The sequence below is a fragment of the Dunckerocampus dactyliophorus genome, chromosome 5, assembly GCF_027744805.1.
Source record: "Dunckerocampus dactyliophorus isolate RoL2022-P2 chromosome 5, RoL_Ddac_1.1, whole genome shotgun sequence".
NCBI classification, from domain to species: Eukaryota; Metazoa; Chordata; class Actinopteri; order Syngnathiformes; family Syngnathidae; genus Dunckerocampus; species Dunckerocampus dactyliophorus.
The window spans coordinates 10,524,033-10,547,715 of record NC_072823.1 but is presented as its reverse complement, the minus strand read 5'-3'; the positions used below and the strand labels follow the sequence as shown (position 1 = coordinate 10,547,715).

General features: G+C 42.9%; 2 protein-coding genes across 5 annotated transcripts in view; one reads left to right on the top strand and one right to left on the bottom strand.

The window, feature by feature from the left end:
- The window catches only part of eea1 (early endosome antigen 1), a 23,067-nt gene extending 14,910 nt beyond the window's left edge, over positions 1-8,157 (top strand). For all 4 annotated transcript variants that reach the window (XM_054777137.1, XM_054777138.1, XM_054777140.1 and 1 more), the window contains 14 exons: positions 31-144; positions 275-430; positions 500-639; positions 1,038-1,368; positions 2,019-2,120; positions 2,192-2,386; positions 2,505-2,687; positions 2,902-3,087; positions 4,006-4,137; positions 4,223-4,408; positions 4,500-4,738; positions 4,805-4,925; positions 5,036-5,134; positions 6,314-8,157. In XM_054777137.1, the coding sequence (XP_054633112.1) occupies positions 31-144; positions 275-430; positions 500-639; positions 1,038-1,368; positions 2,019-2,120; positions 2,192-2,386; positions 2,505-2,687; positions 2,902-3,087; positions 4,006-4,137; positions 4,223-4,408; positions 4,500-4,738; positions 4,805-4,925; positions 5,036-5,134; positions 6,314-6,436 (2,307 nt within the window). In that variant the 3' untranslated portion in view covers positions 6,437-8,157. The remainder of the gene's footprint in view (positions 1-30; positions 145-274; positions 431-499; positions 640-1,037; positions 1,369-2,018; positions 2,121-2,191; positions 2,387-2,504; positions 2,688-2,901; positions 3,088-4,005; positions 4,138-4,222; positions 4,409-4,499; positions 4,739-4,804; positions 4,926-5,035; positions 5,135-6,313) is intronic.
- On the bottom strand, positions 6,836-23,683 carry plekhg7 (pleckstrin homology domain containing, family G (with RhoGef domain) member 7). Its single transcript, XM_054777141.1, has 17 exons — positions 23,431-23,683; positions 22,098-22,876; positions 19,653-19,675; positions 17,249-17,367; positions 16,835-16,875; positions 16,420-16,521; positions 15,902-16,051; positions 15,544-15,639; positions 15,068-15,166; positions 14,093-14,206; positions 13,684-13,858; positions 11,597-11,712; positions 10,206-10,293; positions 10,050-10,129; positions 9,821-9,974; positions 9,635-9,732; positions 6,836-9,366 (listed from the first exon to the last, which is right to left on the bottom strand). The coding sequence occupies exons 2-17, from the start codon at positions 22,725-22,727 to the stop codon at positions 9,256-9,258; spliced, it is 2,196 nt and encodes a 731-aa protein (XP_054633116.1). The 5' UTR covers positions 22,728-22,876; positions 23,431-23,683; the 3' UTR covers positions 6,836-9,255.

Sequence of the window (23,683 nt, the reverse complement as noted above, 5' to 3'; positions counted from 1 at the left end):
TTCTCAGTATTTTGGTGTGTTTTCCACCAGCTAAAGGCAAAAACAGAGATGTTGCTGTCTACAGAAGCAGCCAAGGCTGCACAGAAGGCCAACCTGGAGAACAACCTAGAGTCTGCTCAACATGCACTTCAAGACAAGCAGCAGGTAACTGATGAACTACTGTACATGTTTTGAAAATCTACTGTAGTTTTTTATTTTGTTGTTGTTGTTTTTTTAAATATAAAGATGAGGCTTTGGTTAATACATTAGTTACAGATGCTTTTTTTTATCTTAGGAGCTGAATCAAGCTCAGAAAAATATGGAAGAGCAGACACAAAGGATCAAGGAAAGGCAGGAGCAGTGCACCCAGGTGGAAGCCTCTCTGAAGGAGCACAAAGAAAAACTTCTGGCCTCAGAGCAGCACGCAGAGAGGCTGGAAGGGCTCAATAAGGTCAGTGTTGAATCTTTATAGTGGATATGGGAATTCATGACCATTAAAATGTATGTGTTAATTTGTCAGAAATTGGAGACACAGGTGAGGGAGGTGCAGGCCGCAAGAGACCAGGCACTGCAAGAACTACAGAATCTGCAGAAGGAAGCATCAGAGGTTAAAGAGAAAGCTAAGGAGCTGCAGCACTTGCTGAACAATGAAAAAGCAGGGTGAGTTACACTAAACTGATACAGTGTATTCATTTGGATTCGTACTAAATAGCTTCCTCAATCTTAGTAAAACACAAGCAACACACTCTTGCTTCTTGTCAGGTGTCAGGTGTCCAGCAAAATTAAGACAGTCAGTTTCATTCACATGTGGATTAACCATCACAGAGTGCTGAAAAGTGTGAGATATGTGGGAAAAGTTTAAGCAAAGGTGTCACTTGGCACAGGATAGATAATGGTGTGATATTGCGTAAGTTAATTCCGATGATGCATGAGTGCAGTAATCAATGCTAAGGATGTGGAATAGCATGTAAGTAGAGTGTTTTTACCTTGCAATGCACACCGCGATTTTGTTGTTTTCCATTCAATTTTAACAACTTGCTGTATTGTTTGGTATTTAGAAATGTCACACTTCAAGAGGAAATAAAGACAAAGACCTCCTCTTTGAGTGAAAGCCAGAAACAGTTGGCATGCTATGAGCAGGAGAAAGCTGCCCTGAAGCTGAATGTGCTCAAGCTGACCCAAGAAGGGAAGGCTCAACATGTAGAGATGGACAAGAGGGCACAGGGCCTGGCTGCAGACTTACAGAAGGCCCAGCAGGAGAAAGAGACTCACAGGAAGGAACTGGTCTCCTCTCAGGAAAGTCTTGGCAAGACCAGAAAAGCCCTGAAGGAATTTCAGAGTCAGCTGGACACTGAGAGAAAGAATCATAAGGCAGCCATGGAGGAAAAGGTGAGTTTACTGATTTTGTGCAAACACGTGCTGTTTTGTTTGACTAAGACAAGATGAAGCATGAAGCGTAGGCCAGAGCAACACCTTAAAGGGATAGTTGGGATCCCCATCAGCAGTGAAGTCCAGCAACAGCGACTTACCCCCCACTTGGTCTCCTAAGTCCAGTTCTGGTCAGATTTTGGTGATCTTTGTTTCATCCGTATGACACATGTCCATTGTACGTGTGCTAACTTTGTCTCGCCACACAGACAGACTACTACTGTATTTTTAGCATTTTTTTTTCACCTCATATTTGGTCTCAAATGCTGATACTATGTGGGAATGCATAAAGGTACGTTTTGATGACTTATTGAGCACTAATGTGCACATTTGCCTCAAGTTAATTCATGCTAGCACACTGCCTTTTACCACACACGTCAAACAGCGATGTAATAATCTTTCTGGAAAAACTCCAGAGATAAGATAAATTAGATCACTCTAATGTACGACCCCCCCCCCCCCCCCCCCCCCCCCCCCCCCCCCCCCCACACACACACACACACACACACACACACAAATATATTACAGGTATTAATAGATGAGAGGGAAGGTACAATGCAAGTTAATGAAGCACAAGCTTTAAATCTTGCAAATGTCTTTTCACTTCCTAGGACAAGTCAAGCGAGAAGGCCAAACAAGAACTTGTGAGGGAAAACGAAAGCATCACAAAGTCATTGAAAGATTCCAAAGAGCTGCTTGAGCAGATGAGACAGGTAATGCACTGAAAACAAGATTAGTTTGAAGCGCAACAGAAAATGAACTTTTGTTTCTCGACAAATGGCAGGGAGAGAAGGAGCTGAAAGGGCGGTTGGCGTCGCTGGAGCAGAAGCACTCAAAGACTCAGGAGGTGCTGAGGGAGAAGGACCAAAGCTTGGAGAAGCTGCAGGGCCAACTCAAAACAACACGGGCAAACTTTGAGGAAGAGATGAAGAAAGTGAAGGGACAAGCGGCTGAGCTGCAGGAAGTCAATGTTAAGAAAGTAAGTATCATGCAACAGAAATCACTGCTTAGTAGCTGCATAGTTTTTCTTTTTCTATACTGCACGAGCTGCAGATTCCACAGGGTGAGACCTCTAATGTGAGGTGTTGCCTCTCCAGGTGGAGGAAGAGCGCCAGCTCAAGGAGCAGGTGTCAAAGGTCAGCCTGCAGCTGACGTCTGAGAGGAGCAGGACAGAAGAGCTGCAGAAGGCCTTGGAGCAAAGTCAAGAGGGCCTCACTAAGCTCCAGTCTGACCTATATGGCAAAGAGTCTGAGGTGTCAGCACTACGTCAAGACCTCAGAGTAGGTTGATAGACGTCTTGATACCGAGCTGGCAAATAATGGAAAGAATTCTCGGAAGTTTAAGGCAGGACTTAAAATCTTGGCCAGATGCTTTTTGTAGCCCACAAGTTGACATGTCCGTGTAAAAGATCTTCTGCTCACCTCACCTAAAATAATATAAGCTCACACACAACTCGTAAAGACTTGACAATCAAATAATATATTCCTGGTGTAGGTCACTGAGGACAAGCTACATGTCAACCAGGAGGAGCTGGCAGCTAACCAGACCCATCAGACCGTTTTGGAGACTCAGATCCAGGAGCTAATGAAGAGTCATGGTTCTTTGGAGAAGGAACTTGGCAGTCGAGATCAACTTCTTCAGCAGCAGGAAAAGGCCTTGAAAGCTCTCCAGAAGCAACAGGTGAGATGAAGTGATGTATTTAATAACAGTCTGCACGAGGCTGTATCGCTAGATTGCTGAGAGGAGCTTTAGTAGCCTTCTACGTCACTTTTCAGCCAAAGTAGCAGACGCCAAGGATGGGATCTGACTTGCACAAAATCGAGTTGGCCCTTTGCTAATATTACAAATGAATCCTAGGTAGTTTGCAGAGCCCAGTATGCTGAAAAGCCAGTCTATAACGCGTTTGGACCACCTTAATAACAGTACAGTTGTTCCTCGCCACATCGCGCTTCGAATTTCATGGCTTTACTCTGTCACGGTTATTCAAAATACTGTATACGAATAAATAAATCATTGGTCGTTTTGGGGGTGACTGTTGCCTATTATTAGTTAAAGTACATCCCTGACATGTTAGAGACACATGAACCATCTCGGGCTCTGAGAAGCTCAAGGAGTGGTCTCTTGCGGGTGCCCAGAGTCAGGACTAAACAGTGAGGCTGCGTTTCAGTTTTATGTTGCCAAAATCTGGAACGGTCTTCCAGAAGATGTGCAACAATTCTCAACTTCAGCAATGTTCAAATCCAGGCTGAAAACGGCTGACCCATATTTTATGGAATTATTTTATGAAGTGTTTTCTACCCTTCTTTTCTGTAAAGCTGCTGCGATTTAAGTTCATCGTGTGTTCTTGTCACCATTTCTGTCTTTTTCTTCTGCAATGGAGCTACCGTAACCAAGCAATTTCCCTTGTGGATCAATAAAGTCTTAAGTAAGTGTAAAATCCGACTTACACCACAGTTGGACTTGGACGCAACCCGAGGGCCACCTATGTCAATTTATTTGTCCGCCGACGCTGTAATTCTGGAACAGCAACTGAAGTTCACCATCCGAACGTCTGGTGTCATGCCAGCGTGATGCATTCCTATCATTGTGCTGTTCTAGGTTCAAGTTAAGGAAGACCTGGAGAAGGAGAGGACCAAAATGGAGGAGCTGCTTAAACTCAAGAGTAACCTGGAAAAGAATAATGCCAGGATGACATCAGAGATGAAATCACTAACAGAGAAGAGTGACAAGGTGAGTGTTTTTGTGGAAATGTATCTAAAGCTGCTGGATCAGCTGCACGCAAGTGGCTTTGTGTTTGTTGTGTGTTGTGCTTCAGGAGCTGCGTGAGTTGCAGGAAGCCAAGCTGCTGTTGATCCAGCAGAAACTGGAGCTGCAGGGCCAGGTGGAGGTTGCACGAGGTGCCCTCCAACAGGAACAGAAAGCACACCAGGCCGCCAGGGACGGCAGGAGCCAGAGAGAAGAGCAGCTCCTTGCCAAAACCAAGGAGCTCCAGGATCAACTGGTAGGCCAAGTCAATAAATAAATCCTATCCCACTCAAGGAGACGCACAAGAGGTGAGTACGATTTTTAGTGACCTCTGCCTCCTTCTGAAGGCGGCTGAAAAGCAAACCAAAGATGAGCAGGTGAAGCGCGTAGAGGAAGTGGAGGCTAAGCTGGGCGTCCAGGTGACGGCTCTGAACGAAAATGTGGCCACGCTGAAGAGAGAGTGGCAAGGCAGCCAGCGACGAGTCTCCGAGCTCGACAAGCAGACGGACGAGCTCCGGGGAGAGATCGCTGTGCTGGAGGCCACCGTGCAACACAACCAGGATGAGAGACGCGCTCTTTTGGAGCGGTGAGTTCATGTCCTTTATTGTCTAAATACTGCATCTCACAGTGAATATGTGTGTTTGCAATAAAGGTGCGTGACGGGCGAAGGCGAGATCGAGAAGCTCCAGGCCAAGGTGGTAGAAACGAGGCGGAAGCTTGACGACACGATGGCGGCCATGCAGGAGCTGGGCCGAGAGAACCAGTCTCTCCAGGTCATTGGCAAAATCTTGGACACGTAGTGGACATACGCTGATGTGTTTGGTGGTTGTACGAGTTAAACACAACCACCACCTCTCCATAACCGCTGTGTGTACTTACTTAGATCAAGCAGACCCAGAGTCTGACCAGGAAGTGGGCCGAGGATCATGAGGTGCAGAACTGCATGGCGTGTGGGAAAGGCTTCACCGTTACAGTCAGGAAGGTAAGACAAACATGTGTTTGCTAGTCGTTATGTACCCTTCTAGTGGTCGTATAAAGAACAAATACACCTAGCCTACCACTTAAATAAACAAACGGATAAAATACCAGCTTCTCTTTTCTAATGTGCAACAAAAAAAGGAATTGTTTTCAAAACATTTCAAAATATAATAATGTCAGCTATTCGATTGACTTGAAAAAAGAAGAAGTCATCTAAAAAGTGTTTGTAAAAGTTGAACACAAAGTAAATCCAATGTTTCTGCTACATGTAATTGATCACTACAAAATAAAAGCATTATACTTTCTGGCCTTTTTTTTTGTTTGTTTTTGAGCTACGAGCTACGATCATCATCGCAACTTTTTGAAAGTGTCACATAACAGTCTTGCTCTCTTGTCATTATAATACTCACGGCTGGTCTTCAAAACACGAGTTGTGTATCGACGCTGTGCAACAGAAACACGTGGCGTGTCCCAGCTTTAGATGGCGACGCTATCACAGGGGTCTCCAACAGGTAGCTCCTATGCTAGCCGCAGCTCACCAGCTGATGTGGAGTAGTTCACCAAAGAATGTTTGCTTCACCTTTTAGTATTCTGTGTTCTATTCACACATGACACCTGTATTTAGTGACAAATGAACACACTGAGTGGAGATGTGCTTTGTAAATAAAGCGCAGTTTAAATGCCGGCAGTGCTGCCAGCAACTTTGCCATTAAACGGTTTTGCGATGTTGACGGTTCACGTTCTGCTTGTGAAAAAAGTGAAATTGCAGATGCTGCAGCAGCACGACCCATGCAGCCCACCACCACAGCTTCAAAACATCCTCGGGGAAACCCTGAAATCACCAGTAATTTCTAAACAGGACGCACAACCCAAGTGACAAGCAGTAAAAAAGTCAAAATACGGTGTTTTTGACGAACAAAGCATTTTTTGTTTTGTGATGCGAATGTTCCGTGGGAATTTGTCCAACTTCAATTTGGGCCACCGATGTTCTTTTGCCTATGTGCTTTTATTTTATTGCTAAAGGAAACAACCGTTATCCGCTATGTGATGGAACAAGGATGTCTTTATTTGTACATTGTGTCTAGAAGAGCGCAATCCATTCTTGTTATGACAACAAAGCTAATGGTGGCCTGGTGCTTTTCACTGTCCTGTTTACACGCTCTTCTTCATGTCTTCATTGCAGCACCACTGCAGACACTGTGGAAACATTTTCTGCGCCGAGTGTTCGTCAAGGAACGCCCTGACGCCGTCCTCTAAAAAGGCAGTGCGGGTGTGTGAGACGTGCTTCGAAGAGCTCCAAGGTTGACTTCACTCTTCTTCTCACCCTCGTCTCAAGGACAAACTAAGGCTGTCTTTCTCACATCAAATGTGCACACTCGAGGGACAGACCCTGTGCGTCCACTCTCACTCACATGTGACTTCCTGGTGCGGCACGGAGCGTTGGTGAGCTTCCACAAGAGAGAACTGGCAACGGATAGAAAAATGGCCTTCAATTGGTGACTCAGTGAGAATTGTGTTTCGTTGTGCCTTTGCTCATCCTGTGAACCGCCACAAGGTGGCGACAGAGGAAAACTCCCCACCCCCACACGGCTTAGTTTTTTTGTTCATCTGTTGCAGCAGCTGTGTTGTACTTTGTCGAAGTCAGTGGGACATTGAAGGAGGGACATATTGGAACAGTGGTCTGCCCCGCAAATGTAAATGCAAGTAACTGTTTTATTTATGACAACCACATCTAACTAGCACTAATTGTTGGCAAAGCATTTCCTGAATATACATGGTAAACCATAAAGAAATGTCAAGAACACATATTTCAACAATAAAATGTTTTTGTTGTACTGCACAGTACATCTTTCCAACGCTGATGTACACAGAACACACACGTTTGACGTGAGGGGTGCAGTGTGTAGAAATGTGACATCTCCCGGGGGGATCCCAATGGGATTTTTTTTTTCTCCAATGGGGCCCTTGGCAGCCCCCCCCCCTTTGACATTATATATCCTGACCAAAGAATGTCTGGCAAGGAGAGAGAAACGTTTCATATTCCAGTATTTTATCAAAACATTTTGAGTTTTAAATCTACATTACTTTAATCTACACACATAGACATGACAGACTGTTAATGCAGTCATTAAATGTACTTGCATGTTGATTTCTTTTCTTGTTAATTCATTTACTACTGTTGGACCTTATGTGCGTGTGTTGTGCTTTATAGCAATAATTGGTTGTGTGTGTGTGTGTAATATAGGCCTGTTGTCTTGTGCTGTCAAGATGCACATTGTAAAACCACCTGCCAGAACTTCAGCGCTGCCTTCAAGTGTCGTGGTTGTTTTCGCTATCATACAGCTGTGTCATGCAGCTTGTTTATGATTTATGACTGCAGTTGTCAAATATGATTACAAGTCTCTTATTTTAGTGCCGTCTAAGCAATGAAGCAGGCGCAAACAAAAGAAAACCATGTTAGACTTCTGCTCTCTAAACTTTGTCCTTATAAAGAATGTCCATCTCAGCTTCATGACTCCTCATGAATTGTCTACCTCAGATTGGCAGAAAGACTTTCAACCTTAAATACGTTCGTCATGCTCTGCAGTGCAATCAGAAAAAGACACCTTAATCACTTGAGAGCCCACCTTGTCATGTAGGATCACTGAGGTTGTACAGGTTTCAACATTGTAGTCCAACGTATATTTAAAATGCTTCTAATACTAAGGCTGACAATTACCTTTAAATGTTTTGACAAGATATGTAACATTTGTGTTTATTCACCATTTGTCATTTTTTTTACAGCATGCCACCACCACAGACCTGTTGTCACTGAATTTTATTTTTTTACCGTCTGTCCGCAATCATGCATGGTTGTTTGCAGTGGTCCCGTTTGGTGGCTGTGAAGGTGTTGCCTTCATGCACTGTGTGTTACCTCTGCCAGGGTGATCTATATGTGATCAATGTCGAGAAAAAATTATCCATGCGCACTTGAATCTGTTCATTTTCTAAATCAAATTGACAAACTAAATAAAACATTAGTATGTTCCCACTTGTTTGGTGTGACTATTTGCACAGTGGTCCCCTATTTTCTGTCATTGAACCCCTCCCACCGCACCAGAATATTTCAAGCATGAATAAAGACACAGACCTGACGACCTTGAAATGTTAGCACTAGATAGCCCCGCCTCCCACCCCGTCTGACAATCACGTTACAAGGCGAAGATTGTCTTGGTGGTTGTCTCAGTTGGCTTATTTTTCACATTTGCCCATTTAGTGTTCCCTTGTTAATAATTGTTCTCTTCGTCCAACCCCTTCAACCTAGGATTCATTTAGCCCATTAGCTTCTTATTCTATTGTTTACTCGCGGTTAGCAAGCAGCTCACAGCTAGTTTGCAAGCGACTATTGACCACAACCGGAAACGGCACGGAGAGTGACAACGGTCTACAGCCAATCAGGACGCAGAACACAATGAGCGGGTTCTCCCTTAGCCAATGAGGACTCTTGTGGCTATATATTTACCCAGCTACTGTCTGGACTTCTCATATGCTCGTACAGGCAAGTAAACACACACTGAGAGGAGGGGGAGCCGCACTGTCTTCAACATGAGTATACAGCACCCTCTACTGGTAGCAGTAGTAAATACAAAACCAGACATACAACAGATCACCAATAGATGGCTCTAATACGCCACAAGGACACAGAACACAATGCCCGTTCTGTTAAATAAAAAATGCAAAATTGCACTTAAAGAATCCGCGAAAGGGGAACCGCGATGTTGCGAGGGAACACAACATTTATAAACATTTATAAAAAAAATTTCTGGGACTTTTGTTTGTTGCCTCTGGTGCCAGGGTATTACAGGCTCAAGAGGTTTTTAAGCAAACTGCTGCAGAAAATCCCATATGACCGAAGCAGTTAAAACCCTGTGTGATTGTAAGTGTAAGAAGAAGAATCCATAAACATGACCAAAGCTTTAATTATACTCTACAGCAGTAGCAGAGCCCCTCAAGGCAAACTACAAGTTCACAAATGTACAGTACGCTCATGCTAGTGGAGTCATTGGCGAGACGTGTGGGACGGTTAAGTGCACAATGAAAGCGGTGCATCTCTGATGGCTTTTTCTACTAATGCAGTCCGACCGTTCATATCTGTGACGACTCTAACCACAGTGAGGCGCTCCTGACTCGCGGCTGCTGAGAGTCCAGCTTCAGCAAGGCAGATACAGCGTCCTCTATCTTTGAAATCCATGCCCTCTGCAAAACACACACATCGTGAGTCATACCAGGTTAATTTTTTTTTCCATTTCTACAATGACTTAAAATTAATGACAAAAGTTGATGTGAGCTTTACAGGTAGCTGTGGTGTTTTGATAAATGTTCTAGTAATCAAGACATGTTCCAAACATTACATATATGAGGACAAGGAGATATGTCAGCAAATATACATGCATACAACTAGAATGACTATTTTGCACATTTGTATTGTTATTCTAGTTGTCTTAACAAATTGGGCGTGATATACCTTGGAAGACTCCGACCCAGCCTGCAAGATGAATGCACCGATACACTGCTGGTAGCGGTTCTGGTGCATTATTATGAAGGAATGAGGAAGCCCTGATGCTGTAGAAAATCAATGAATGCAATAAATGATAAATGGTCACACAAGCCCATGTCAGTTTCAGCCCTAAAATGTGTTTGATGTTATTACTCGATGCGTTGAGCTGATCAATGTTCCTGAGCTGGAGACGGTCCAAAGAGATGGGCTGGTCAAGAACCGTGAAGGTGCATCCTTCCTTCAGCAGCTGTTCCAGCTCCAGGTTCTGCGGCAACTTCAGGGGATTCTGTTCTGGACCGATGGACCTCTGCACACAATGCCGAAAGGAAGCACATGAGGAGGTGTGAACGAGCATGCACCTTGATTGAAGAGGTCTACATACCTTCTTGTTTCTCTTTATCTTCGTGATCAGCAGGAATTCATCAAAGAGGAACAGATAGACGTCTAGGAGCTTAGTGTTCTCTGAGAGGGAAGCAGAGGAAGATGGCGTGAGATTGTGTTCACGCATGTGCTCTTCGCCTGTTTGGAGAGTGCAAACCTGTCAGCACCAGTTTGCCGTCATGCAGCAGACTTCTGTGAGAAATCAGATTCTCAAGCGTTACGGCTTTCAGCAGATGTTTCAGGTTCTGGGGAAAGCAAGCAAGGAATCAGCTGTAACACAACCATTAAGTAAGTCGTTATATGCTAATAACGCAAATAGATACGGCCGAAAGGCAACAGGCTATGATATCTGATGTCAACATTGATCACAACAAGATTGGATCATCTTATCAGCATACATTAAGTACTAGCTATCGCGCTCGCAGTGGCTCTGTTGTCCTGTTTTCCTTTATTTCCTTAGTTTCTGTTCCACGCTCTTATTTTGGTGTGCACTTCCTGTGAGTTGTCATCCGTCTCTGCATCCCGGGGTCACGACCATGCGCTACCGTGACACCAGCACAAACCATGCCTGAACAATATAACTTTTCCAAGGTCAAATTCAACACTTTCATCAGCTCCTTTCAAGCGTTACGACAGTCGTGAGTATGCACGATTGTTAAAATGTTTCAGGCACCATTAGATGTGTTGTTTTAGCAATGCTATCATGACCATACGTCATTATTTAAGACTTTACTGCAGTATTAAGTGTGAGCTACACAGCACATTTCCATTTGTCTTACAAAGCAACCATCTGCTGTAACGGTACACCATTAGCACAGTTTGGTACGTTCCTTGTTTTCTTAAGGTCATGGTTCAGTTCATTGTCAGTACATGAATAATAAAATAATAAAATGCAAAACATAAAACTGCTTAGCTTTTGTGCAAACATATTTAATGACTTAAATGAATTTTTAAAAAAGCTGCAACCTAATAGCATGTGATTCTTCAATAAATAACATTCTAAAAAATAAAGAAATATCAAAATATAACAGTTTGCAATGTATATTTTTAGGAAAATGCAATCATAAGTAACAGTTTGTACACTGAATTATTTTTAGGAAATGAAAAAAGTTCAGCATTAATAGCTCCAGCTTGTAGCACTGTTCGCCATCTCTGCTGAACAATGGCGGCACACTACTTCAGTCTTATCCACTTGTGTCAGTTTTAAGCACTTCCACAGACCTTATTTCATCCGAATCACTAACAAATTAGGTTACTTCTTGTGTTCAATACACACTATTCACAAAAAGCTAGGCACAACGGGGCCCCAAGTGAAACCCCTGGACCACGCCTGTTCCTCAATGTGTTCTGTAGGGAATCGGTATGAGTCTGCAGGGTGCCTAAAAACATATAAATACAGTCCATATAACGTTACACTCCTCATAGTTACCCTTGTACGTAACGCGGTGAAATGTGGAGTAGAACCATTCCTAAGACATTCAGATTCAACCAAACTAATAAATGAGGGCCTCAGTCAGGTAGATGAACATTCAACTTATTTTTACTGACCTCTGGGATGATGGCTCGCTTGTCCCGCTCCCACACAGGAAGCCACACCAGTGCGTCTCTCAGCTGTTTGACCTTCTGATAGTTGTCCAGCCACTTGACCTTTCCCTCCAGGTCACCTTGAAGGCAATACAGAGACAATGTTCCTAAGTTTACCTGGTTTGGTGCAATGTGAATCGAATAAAAGCGAATAGAACATTTCATCAAGTCTGATAATTGTCAGTTACAGCACAACTTCCAAAAGGCCATACAATTTGAAACTTGAACACTTCAGATAAATAAGCAGCGGTCTCCCATGACGTTGGTTCAGCAAGCATGAAAAACTGCGTATAGTACTTTTTTTTACACCACTTTGTCCATTTCCAAAAAACACTGTAAGGTCCGTAAGGTAAGCACACTCACATGGAACACGTCACTTATCAACGTTTAAGTTAGAGAAGGGGTCTGCAACCCGTGGCTGCGGAGTCGCATGCGGCTCTTTCATCCTTCTGCTGTGGCTCCAGCTGGTTTATGCTTCTGTGTAGTCACTTACGAAGTCTCTTCTGGTGTCGTCATGAGCCTTTCAAAGTTCTGCGTGGGAGTTGAGCGTGTGCCGTGCAATTCTCCGCCAAAATGCTAGGCCCAGTGTTTTCTGGCGAGTCAGCTTGGTGAGAAGCCATGATGCTGGTCAACTATTTCGCTTGTTAGCTTCCTTTGTCGCTAATGAGCAATGGCAACTAAAGGGGCATGGAGAGTGGTACTGGAACTGGAACTAATCAATGTGTTACAACATTAAGAATTGTGACTAATTGCCAGGTGGCAACAGGTGTGGCTCTTCACTCCATCAGGAAGACAGAAAAGGAACGTGACAATACGCTTAAGGAAGCGTTGCCTACATTTAGTTGTCAAATAGGTTTTGTGGCTCCAAGTGGGTTTTAATTTCGTGGAAACGGGCCCAAATGGCTCTTTTCATCCTAAAGGTTGCCGACCCGAGTTAAGAGTGTTCATTAACATTATGAACGGCGGTTAACTTCATTTTATAATTATGTAACAGTTGCCAATGTGAGGCACATCCACAACGCAAGTGACATTTGCATATGACTGTGTTTGATTGAGGGTGTTCAAGTTTTCCATTCCGGCCCACAGCATATTGTAAAAATAAAATACATACAATATTAAGGAGATACCAGTACATTAGATATTACACTCATTTACACACATTTGCTTTGCCACCTATAACATAAAGGCAATACTGTATGTGGATGATTACATTGCCAGTCTAGTTAATAAAGGTTTTATGATGGTGACATAGGTTATAGACTTTTTTTTGTTAATCCCACCCCCAATCTCTCCATCTGTTCTCCTACTTTCTCACATCCATGCCTCTTTGTGTCTCTATCAACAAAACAGGTCGAGGCAGACATTTCCTTAGGGAGTATTACTGTGCTAATGTGGGGTTTATTTGGTTCCTACTCCATATGGAGAGTGTCATTAACATGACTTTTGCTGTGAATGGATGTTGTACTGTACATACTCGACTGGGCCCTCAAACTGATTTGTTTTCTGCATTATTTACTATGTGGAAAAATTCTAATCAAATCAACGAGCGTTCTGCACTTTGGTCCCATTTAGAGGCCTTATTTCGAAATGTCACTGTGTGCCAACGTGTCGGATTGCGACGGCTGGCTGCCAAACACAGGTGTGACGCTGTGCTGATAGATTAGAGTGAAGTCAGCTTCTTCAATAAATACTCTACCCACCTAAGGAACACTCCTCAACACCACACCTAAGCATATTCGCCCCACCTCTTTAATGGTTACGGGAAAGTATGTCATCAGCCTCTGACTGATTTATTTTCAAACAAGCCTGTGACAAGTAGGAACTTTTTTCTCAGCAGTCCTGATGAAGAAGCCCTCCAGCCATGATGAGCTAAGTCATATCGCTGTGACATGACACTGGAGGCCCAGTAGAAAGTTCACCTTGTCAAGAGTAGCTGACAATGTGTGAGCGGTGCTTCAAGCTACAAAACAAGCCTTACAACAACATGCATGTCACCAAATGCTGAGGGTGTTTTTTTGTTCTGAGTAGGAGGAGGAGGAGGAGGTACTCACATATAGACACGTCCACTTGCTCCGCGACAGCCTGCACATCCCTTCTTTCCTCCTCCGTCTGAAACCGTCTTGCGATGTTCCGTAGTAGCAGCGGGTACCGGGTAAGCCTCTGCAATGGCGCCACCAGCAGGTCACGCAGTTGCAGACGGCGACACTGCTCATTCCGCTCACACCACTGGACAGACAGGTGGTGGGGTGGGGGAGTAGAAAATGCAGAGGTTGGAAAAAGGTTAAAGAAAAAAAAGAGGAAATCGCTGGCAAAAACAAAGAATTTGTGAGCATGTTTATGGTCGTGACAGCGAGCTTGTTGCATGTGCAGTACCCTAATATTCAAGGTGCATGGCATTTTTGGCGTAGCTCTAATGCATGCGCACACACACATGCACATAGTGTAACTGCCCTTATGTACCTTGACATAAGATCCAAAGTCCTCTCTGGGCTTCAGGCTGTCCAGATAAATCAAAGCTGTGGAGTAGTTGAGGCAGTACTTCTGCAGGCAGTGGCATATGCTCTCCTGAAAAACCTGCCAACAGATAACAGGACCACATCAGATTGTACACTCCAGATCAACATAACACAAAACCAGTGATGTCAGTCTGAATACAAGTGAACTGCGCATGATGTGTAAACACAAATCTAATTCATTAGGTAAACACAATTTAATGAGGTCAAATACAAGCAGAACATCCAAAAATTGTTTTTCTAAGTCACATGTGTAAAACTCAAGTCCTGGCCAGATGTGGCTTGCCACATCATTACTGTAAAACAGGAGCCAGAAATTTTTCATCAGGGTCATCAAGGTGAGACCATTACTCGCACAGGGGTGGCAATAAGTTGATAACTGATGCCCTCAATGACACCCGTGCTTAAGTGAGGTAAGAGAGAGAAATGATTTATTTGCTTGCATAACTCAAACTACCAAAATTTTGGTGGATGGCGAATGTGCCTCGATTGAAGCTTTCTCCCTGCTAGCAGTCTGGCGTGTCATGTAATGATTCTTGTTGGTCACAGCAAAGTGTTTGCACGCAAAGTGCCAACTGACAAACTGTTCTCAGTCCCTCCCTTAAATTCTGCGGTATTGTTGTCTGTCGGCACTGACACAGAATGACAGCTTGCTGGCAGCACACTGACTCATTCAAAGGGAATTAACATGTGGCTGATGTGTTTAGTTTAAATGGCATCAAATGCTTTGGCTGAAGTTCACGTGACGTTAAAGTTGGTATTCTATTTGCCGAGGTCTAACCACTTGTCCCTCTAAAGCAGATTTTATTGGTCATTAGAACACATTAAATTATATAACAAGTTAATGTCACGCATCCACGTTTGAATCCACTAAAATTTCTAAGTCATTGAGTGACTGCGGACTACTACACTTCACACTTACATTGCTCAGCAGTTCCATCAAAGTGGGCCCACCACGATTACTGATGTCCAACGAGTCCTTAATAGCACGCAGGAGGTTGCTCAAAAAACCAAAGCTCACCTGCGGTGACAAACAATCCGTGTCCAGTGTCATTACACAGCAATGTGACTATATACTCCATAATACAAAGACATGAAACAGTCATACTTCCAAGAGTGTAACATCAATCATCATGTTAGCTGGTATGTCTGCACATCTTTTATGTCCTGTGTGTTGTTTCTAAGCAGAGTAAGGTCGGTATTTATCCATATCTCACATGATTGTAACTATTAGTATATTCATTTACTTTTACCTCATTATTGTCTATTTTGATGACTAAAACATGAGTCACCGTGCTGCACAATAGACTGATACTGCAGCAATGTTTACAATGATTTATTGATGTGTTACGTGCAAAAGTTATCAGCCACACTTGCTGTGTTTGCATTAATGCTCACCAAGCAAAGCTCATTGAGATTTGCAAACAGCCTCCAGGAATCAATATCGGCCAGGCAGTTCCTTGTCTGAAGGTTCGTGAGTGTAGCCAAAAACACCTGAATGCAACAAAAGAGTCAGACAGTTGGCTTAGACAGTGTCTGGTTGCGCACTATTTTTGTAATCTAGAACTCTAAAGCTGAGACAAAAAAAATGTGGCATCAGAAACTCAGAAGAAAGGTGTAAAGAACAAAGAAACAGGTGCTGGGTTTCATTTGTGTTTGGTCTTTTTGTTTGTGGTCCTGTGTGTGTGTGTGTGTGTGTGTGTTTGTGTGTGTTTGTGTGCGTGTGCATTAAGAGGCATTGTGTGGAAAGAATCACCTCTTTGAGAACCATGAGCTGATCCAGGAAGTAAACACACTCGCTGGTGAAGAGCTCCCAGATGGCCTCTTGTCTCTTGGAGGCCAGAGGGTCAGAAGTCGAGCACCACTGGGAGGACTGGTCCTGTAAGAACTCTGCTAGGGAGTAGTCCTGCACAAAAATGACCAGATTGTATTTAGCTCATTGCAAGAAATGAGTAAGAAAGCCATAGATGACAGGGAGATTGTGTAGTAGGTATGTAGTGAGGTTCCTCCCACCATGCTGATCCAACCAAGCGTGCACAGTGTATGTTTATGTTTATGTGCTGGACAGTTACAGCCTAGAAAGTCAGGTTCTTGCACAACTTGTTATTTCAGAGTAGCACGTTCAACACAGATTCTATTTGGATTAGAAATCTGGATATGTTAGTTGCTCAGACTGCAATACGCCATGAATTGAATATCACTCTGCACTGTCAAATATATTTACACAACAAATAGTGTAGCGCTCCATGTGCTATGACAGTGATCATTTCTCACCTTATATTTCTGAAGGTCGCAGTTTCTCCAGTCCTGAATTTGCGCTGTGGAGAGGTATTTGTCAATAACTGACAAGGTGCTGTTTTGAGACTTCCCTTTAGTCTGAAAGGTGAAAAACATCATGTGGAAATCAATTTGTGGTATCGTGTGTTTATGGAACAAAAAAATGTGGTATTGCATTCACATTCTGGCCCAGTCTTACATGAGCAATAAAAATAATCAAAACTAAATAATTTGGCTGAAGTATTGCATTTGGCATTTCTACTACCGTAACTGTGTGGGGAAAAGGGATGCAGTACCATATTAATCTGCTTTGAGAAATGGGTCAGAACAATGTTCAACCCACAACTGTTATATCAAAGTACTTGTAAACACAAAGCAAAAACACAAGCACTAAAGGACTAAGAAGACCCACCGTGCTACGCCTTGGAAAAGGCCACTTTGACTTCTTTGTATCTACAAAAAAAAAAAAAAAAAACAACCACACAACAGGAATTACAACAGGGATGCTCACACTTTTTCAGACTGCAAGCTACTTTTTAAAAGGACCAAGTCCCAAAGATCTACCTCCTCCTCTAATCAGTGTACAGTATATATATATATATATATATATATATATATATATTTCACCATGCAAGTTACAAGTCAAACTGATCTACCTCTTACTGTAAAACAGGAGCCAGAAATTTTTCATTGGGGTGGCCAAGGTGAGACCATTACTCACGCAGGGGTGGCAATAAATTGATACCTGAAATGTCTACATGACCACCACATGGCTCCACCACTGATTACTATTCAAAATTAAAAGAAAGTACATTGAGAATGTTACCAGAGAAGTTAGAGTTGTTTAGTATGTCAGCTGCTCCATTGGATACAAACAGGTCACCCGGTGAAACGTCCAATCCAGACAAGCTGACCACTACAGAGCTCCGCCTTCTTTCCTGTAGCCTGAGGTAGACAAAAAATGATATAGTGGTGCTCTCCTACTTAAAAATCGCATGAATAAAAAGCAGAGCTTCAGGATGAGTTTGAACTCGTCCTATCACATTTAGATAGATACTTTGATGGGAAAAAACGTCCTGCATGTCAGAAGGAAATAATGGAATTCAATTTAGCATTCTTCATAGCTGAAATGCCAATGAAATACCATCTGGACTGTGCAGCAATTTACAATGCACGATGAGCAGAAATGATAAAAGTAAAGATGTTACATGACTAGCTTTTTGGAGGAGAGGCGCTGATTAATATATCCGTCCCATGTTCTAATCCTTTCATAGCGCATTACCAAGGCATGTTTACGGCTGGAAAAATACAGGTGTGGCTTTGGGCCTCATGCAACACTCAAACAGCTGAAGTGTTGTAACATATTTTCTGCTGGGATTAGAGAAGAGAGTAATTGTGATAACATCATAACGCATGTCATTCAGTTACAATCTGGAGTTGAGACAATCAAGGATTGTTGGCATCACAAAAATCCCACGTACTCCATTTTCATGAATCGCTTGTATGCACAGTATGCAGGTTTCTGCACATTGTTAGTTATGAAGGAATATATTGGATCATATGATTGAGAACAATACTGTACTTTTGTTTGTCTCATGAAAAATGGCAGCAAAAACAAAAATGTTGCTTTTATATTTTTGTTAAGCATTCATCTATCTATAGTATATCATGGCAGCAAGAATGGTGGATAGGCTGGTTCTGCAGAGATAAAGGTTCACTTTCACACCTTGTCATGAACTGACAGTTGGTCGGTGACCCTTGTCAGCTTTCTGTGGCTTCACTTCCTACAGCTCAACAGTTTTCGCTTGACAAAAGGTTAAGAGCAACATAGGTACAGAACTGATGAGAGCAGACAATCAAAAATACTAGTAAACTGTAAACAAATCATTACGTCAATGCGCGCTGTTTAACAAGGGAAAAACTCACAAGGTTTGTACCACCTGGCCACACATAAGATACAATGGTTTATTTTGTTTGTACTTTGCACTGTTGTTGTACTACACCGCATGATGCCGAGATGTGTTTTTAACATTCAGACTCTAACTAGAAATATTAGAAACTGCTCTCATTAGGATAAAGTTCAGTTTTTACACAACTACAAATCTCACCCAAAATAATACTGTACATTGTTAAATTATTGCCTATTTGACAATGGCGATCAAAAGAGTAGATTTCATGACTGTGCCGTAACATATGCAAGCAGAAGTTGAAGAAAGAATAATAATATTGCCTCTCATTTGCCTGGGTCAACAACAACATGTAAAACAGTTCTCATCAGTGTTTCTTCACACAATTGTTGTATGGTTACATTTATGCAGTTGAGCCTGCTCAGCTGTCAAGCAAACACAAATGGCTGCAGGCGGAAATCAGTGTGCTTGGATAAGTTAGTGGTGTCTGAACAGGGAGCAGTCACCCTCGCTGAACTATGAAAGTGCCAATTGATCCTTTCAGTTAAACTGAGTCAGCATTAAAAGAGTTAATAGTGAGCGAACAGCATCACCTGAGGTGGACACATGGATAATGAGACTGGAGGAAGGGCACAGAATGCTGCCTGCAAAGCAGGTCAGTCTCTCCATACTCTTCATTCCAAAGCAACCTCACAATGACAATCCTGTTGCTTTGAGACCACTCAGAAAGCCTCCTCTGTGTCCACTGAGGGCACTTGTAAAAATGGGTTCTTTGTTCTCTGCTCAAAAGAGAAATAATGATGCACAAAAACAAAACTGTCCCCACCAATGGCTTTGCAGGGCTGGGCCACAGTAAGAAGTGCGTTGCCAGCGTGTAATTAAAAGGGACAATAGCTGCCTAATTATCCAGTGAGAGGAACAACCCAGCCGCCCATTAGGAGGGGTGTGGGTGGCAGTAAGGGAAAACAGCATTAATGGGGGTTTGTCTAGTACACACACAACCATGGGACTCTCAAAACTTAACCCACTAAGCTGTGCTGCACTAACAAAGACATGAATGACAATGAATTCCCAATGGGGGTCCTTATAGTAAAATGTACCATCACGGGTGTCCAGTGACACAAGGAAAGGTCCTTGAAGTGTCTGCTTATGTTTTTATGCAGACGAATAAAGAAATTTCCAGTCATAATAGTGCCAGCTCACTGTGATAATTAGAAATGATTGAAAATGGGGTGGGGTGTTGCCGTCATTTTCATATTCCTGACATGCAAACATGTTCCCATCAAAAAGATTACACGGTCAGATAGCATGCAAAAAACTCACCTATTAGGGTGATGCTCCTTCTCCTGCAAAAAGAGGACAATGTTGAAGTCATTGAAGTCAAAGCTTTGCATTCAAGCCAAATCATGTGAAACAGTAGTACAGTAGAGGCATGAAAACACTTTTGCAACATCAAATAACTACCGGGCCTGAGCTCTATCATTGAGAGTAATACATTCAATGGGAAAGAGCAACAACAGCTGACAACATTTACTAAGAGGACAAAAGATCCTGAATTTTTATCAGGATATGCTGCGTTCTTCCTTGGCCCTTCTAAAATGCTTTATGGAAAGTAGTTTTTCCCTATTTCTATTAAGATATGTAAACATAACCTTGACTGGAGTAAAACCTCATGCTCCTACTTTGTATTACAGTACAAGTTCTAGCAAACAACAGTATTATATCACTTTCAAAGACATTCAAATTTGAAAGTGTTTTAAGTGGCCACTCAGATTCAAAAGCCTCTGATATCTGAGGAGAATACCGACACTCTATTGAGAATGTGCTCTGTTGAACAGCAAGAGCTGATGAATAGATCTCCCATTATCTTCTTCCATCGCTCACTGACCCCTCCATTATTGGGTGACTGCTGACTGCCGTGAATGGGGACCCAGGGAGAGCACTTCCCAGGCCTCTCCAGGCAGTGGGCTCGGTCCAAGCTGTCAGTGCATGTAACTGCTGATTCATTGGCTGTCAAAAGCCTGCATTGTGAAAGACCACCACGGGGGGCAAGGCAGAATGATCCTGATAGGACTTCCACAAGGAAGGAATGTGTAACAATTTAATTTACAGGCTATGGATTAAAACCCACACCTGACTACACCACATGGTGGAATGCATCGAGAGCCCAAAGGGCCCCAAGTTCAAGTCTCCCAAACAGTACAGGGTTATGGGCAGTGGGAGTGAATCAGCCCCTCCACCTGTACTAAAACACTGTACCTAAATCCTAGAACTGCTCACTAGTTGTTGAAAAGCATCTCACTGCCCCAGTGTGTCACTAATACCTTATGTGGTCTGTATTGTGGTGGGTAAATGAAGATTTTGTGTAACTCATGTACTGTAAATAAAAAAAAAAAAAAAAAAAAAAAAACAGTATTAGCCAACCTGCAGTAGCAAGCACCACATCCAGCAATCTGCAGTTTATACACTGCCTGGCCAAAAAAAAAAAAAAGGTCACACACTAATATTTAGGCAGCGCTTCTACAAGTTTATGCAATGTCACAATCTTTATTTCTGTCCACAGTTGCATTCTTTTTTTTCCCCCATACGTGTATCGATGATGGGAGATTAAGACCAATGCGCAAACTTCCTTCCACATTTTAATGTGGTCGGTAGGCGTCCTTCTGTCTCGAGACACAAAGGTAGCGCAATATGGGCCTCACCAGCTGGGTCCAATGGTACGCAGAGCATTATAATTTGAAGCTGCAGAAGTGTGTGGGTGTCTTGCCACAGTGACAGTGACTGGGTGGAGGGAGCAAGCATCGAACCTCCAACCTTCCGCTTTCTGGACGACCTGCTCTACCTCCAGACCACTTTTTAATAATGCAATGAACAATGCATTGTTTGGTGCTTGCTTGATGCATGCCAATAATTTCACCCTTCGGAAACAACTTAACATTTTCCACAATCATAAGATGCGTTTGTCGACATGGCTTTCAAACAAATCAGCTATTGAACTTCTTCATCCATCCATTGATTTTCTATATTGCTTGTCCTGATTAGGGTCACATGGGAGCTACAGCCTATCCTAGCTGACAGGGCACATACAAACAACCATTCACACAATCTAGAGCCCTCAATTTGGCTAAAGTGCATCTTTTTGGGTTGTGCGTTGCCGGAGTACCTGTAGAAAATCCATGCATGCAAGGGGAGAACATGTAAACTCCACACACAGATGCCCAAGCAGACCACTAGGCCACAATGCATCCCTGACTGCCCGAGTTAGGCTTAAATAACTTGTTGCCATCTGAAACATAATCACCCATGCAGCAATTATGCAGTGGGAGGTGCTTACCCATTCGCTTAAAGCCAGGTGGTGACCCTTTTTATGGCCAGGCAGTGTATTTAATATAGCCTATTGCTTAATCATTAAATTGTATGTGTAAACATACATTTTTGTTATATACTAATAGTGCTGTTTTTGTCATTTTGAGTTGGTGTCTGTGACATCCCAGCATTTACATTACATTATTTATTGGCATATGGGTAGTTATTGACACATGGGCGTAAGAAAGTGTGACATTACTAGTAAGAAATATGAGGCGTTCTGTTATCTATTTTCTCACTCTGAGATAATTACAATTGTGTGCCTTTTTAATTAACCATACGTAACTTTCGTTGTCTGTGTGATAAAATTCTAAAAGTACATCATCCAGCAAGAAAGAGTACTACACTGGTAGGTGGTTGATGCCCCACCTTGTTTTTAAATCTAAAAACGCCACTGCTCACCTGTAATTCACAATCAGGAAATCCAAAATCTTTCATAATAGCAGGATAAGCACTGTGACATTCTGGCTTCATGGAAGCGATACGATTGTCAAAGGTCTTTGATCTGTGTGATCTGGTTCTCTGTCGGCCACAGGATGAAATTGGGGGAAGTTCATGACAGATCTCCCCATCAGAGAGAAGGGGGCTCATTGCGAGAGGAGACTTTACTCTACGTAAAGGTGATGACGAGATGGCAGGTGAGGGCTCCTCCTGAGTGCTTCCCATTTCGGCAGGATCCCTGGACTCCAACACGGGTCGTCGGGTGCTCCTCATTCTCCTTAAGGTGGGAGAGGTGGAGATGCGACTGGGAGCTTGCCGGTCAAACTGGAAAAAAGGTGCTACAATTCCATCATTATCAAGCAGCTGATGTCTCAGCTTGGAGTGTGTCCGTGTGAGTTCGATGTGCATTATCACCGGGTTGCTGGTTTGACACTCCTTGTGCTCAGAAGGCCCGCCATCTGTTTGGGTCTCTGCATTTGCCACACCTGGCGTGAAAACTTCATTTTCCACCCATTCAATGTAACTCCAGTCCAACATTTTATCAGCCTTCTGCTCATTGTCCTTCTGGACAACATGTTTCATTGTAGACATTGTAGCCTCAAATGCATTGTAGAGCGGCAAAGCGTTCTTCAGAAAGCTTTCAGTTTAGTGTTTTGGCTGCTTTGCTTCTTCTGATTAAAAGGTCAGATGATAATCCTGTAGCATTCCAACACCATTCACACCAATAACCTCACAAGATTCTAGGGGGACAAATAAAACAAAGTCAGCCAACCAAGCAAAACAGAACAGTTTCTAGGCCTACCTGCTATATTCTGAAACAGGACATTTAACCGTGGCAACAAAAGAAAGTGAGTGTACACTATATGGGTACTGATAAAGACTTTTGAAAATCTTAAAAGGAGTTCTGATGAGTTTAAAAGCGTGTAGTTGAAGGCAAAGTGGATTATAAATCTTATTCCATGTGACAATGGCGCGAGACAAAAGGCGTGAAAGAGAGCTCGCGCACTCAAGTGGCACTTTTGTTACGTCACGGATGTTCACTAAAAGGATAACATTGCGTTATGCCGTTTAAAGCTGATTCACTTTCACGGTTATTTCCACTACACTAATATATTACTCCAGCAAGTATTCAAAGTCGAGCCACCTGATTCGAACTCGTCCATGAGTTGACAAAGGAAGCGTAATGCGTCGTCGTAACGTTCAGAGGTAATTAGCGCTATTAGATCGCACCTGTGTCTAACCACATACCAGCGCTCATTAAAGTTAGAGATGGACAAGAAGACAAGGTACTTACTTGTGTGTGTGGAAAGTAACGGCCGAGACCTGCTTGAAATTGGCGGAGGAGGGCAGTCCTGCTGCTCGGCTTGTGCCAAAGGAATCCCGAAATGGCTCAAATAAAGATTTAAAGACAAAGTATCCTCCGAATGACTGTGTGTGGTCACCTGATAAACAACACTGAAGAAGAAGAAGCAGATACGTAATGGCGTTTTAGCCAGTTAGCCATGCTGGAGTAAAGGTGCGACTGCACCGCCTATATGGAAACTTCA

Bases quoted from the DNA above. Each gene is read 5' to 3' on its own strand.
- plekhg7 (XM_054777141.1), bottom strand. From the start codon at position 22,727: ATGTCTACAATGAAACATGTTGTCCAGAAGGACAATGAGCAGAAGGCT. The intron at 13,859-14,092 runs GTACATAAGGGC...CTGTCTGTCCAG, and splicing joins ACTTTGGATCTTATGTCAAG to TGGTGTGAGCGGAATGAGCA. The intron at 11,713-13,683 runs GTGAGTACCTCC...ATTGCCTTCAAG, and splicing joins GCAAGTGGACGTGTCTATAT to GTGACCTGGAGGGAAAGGTC.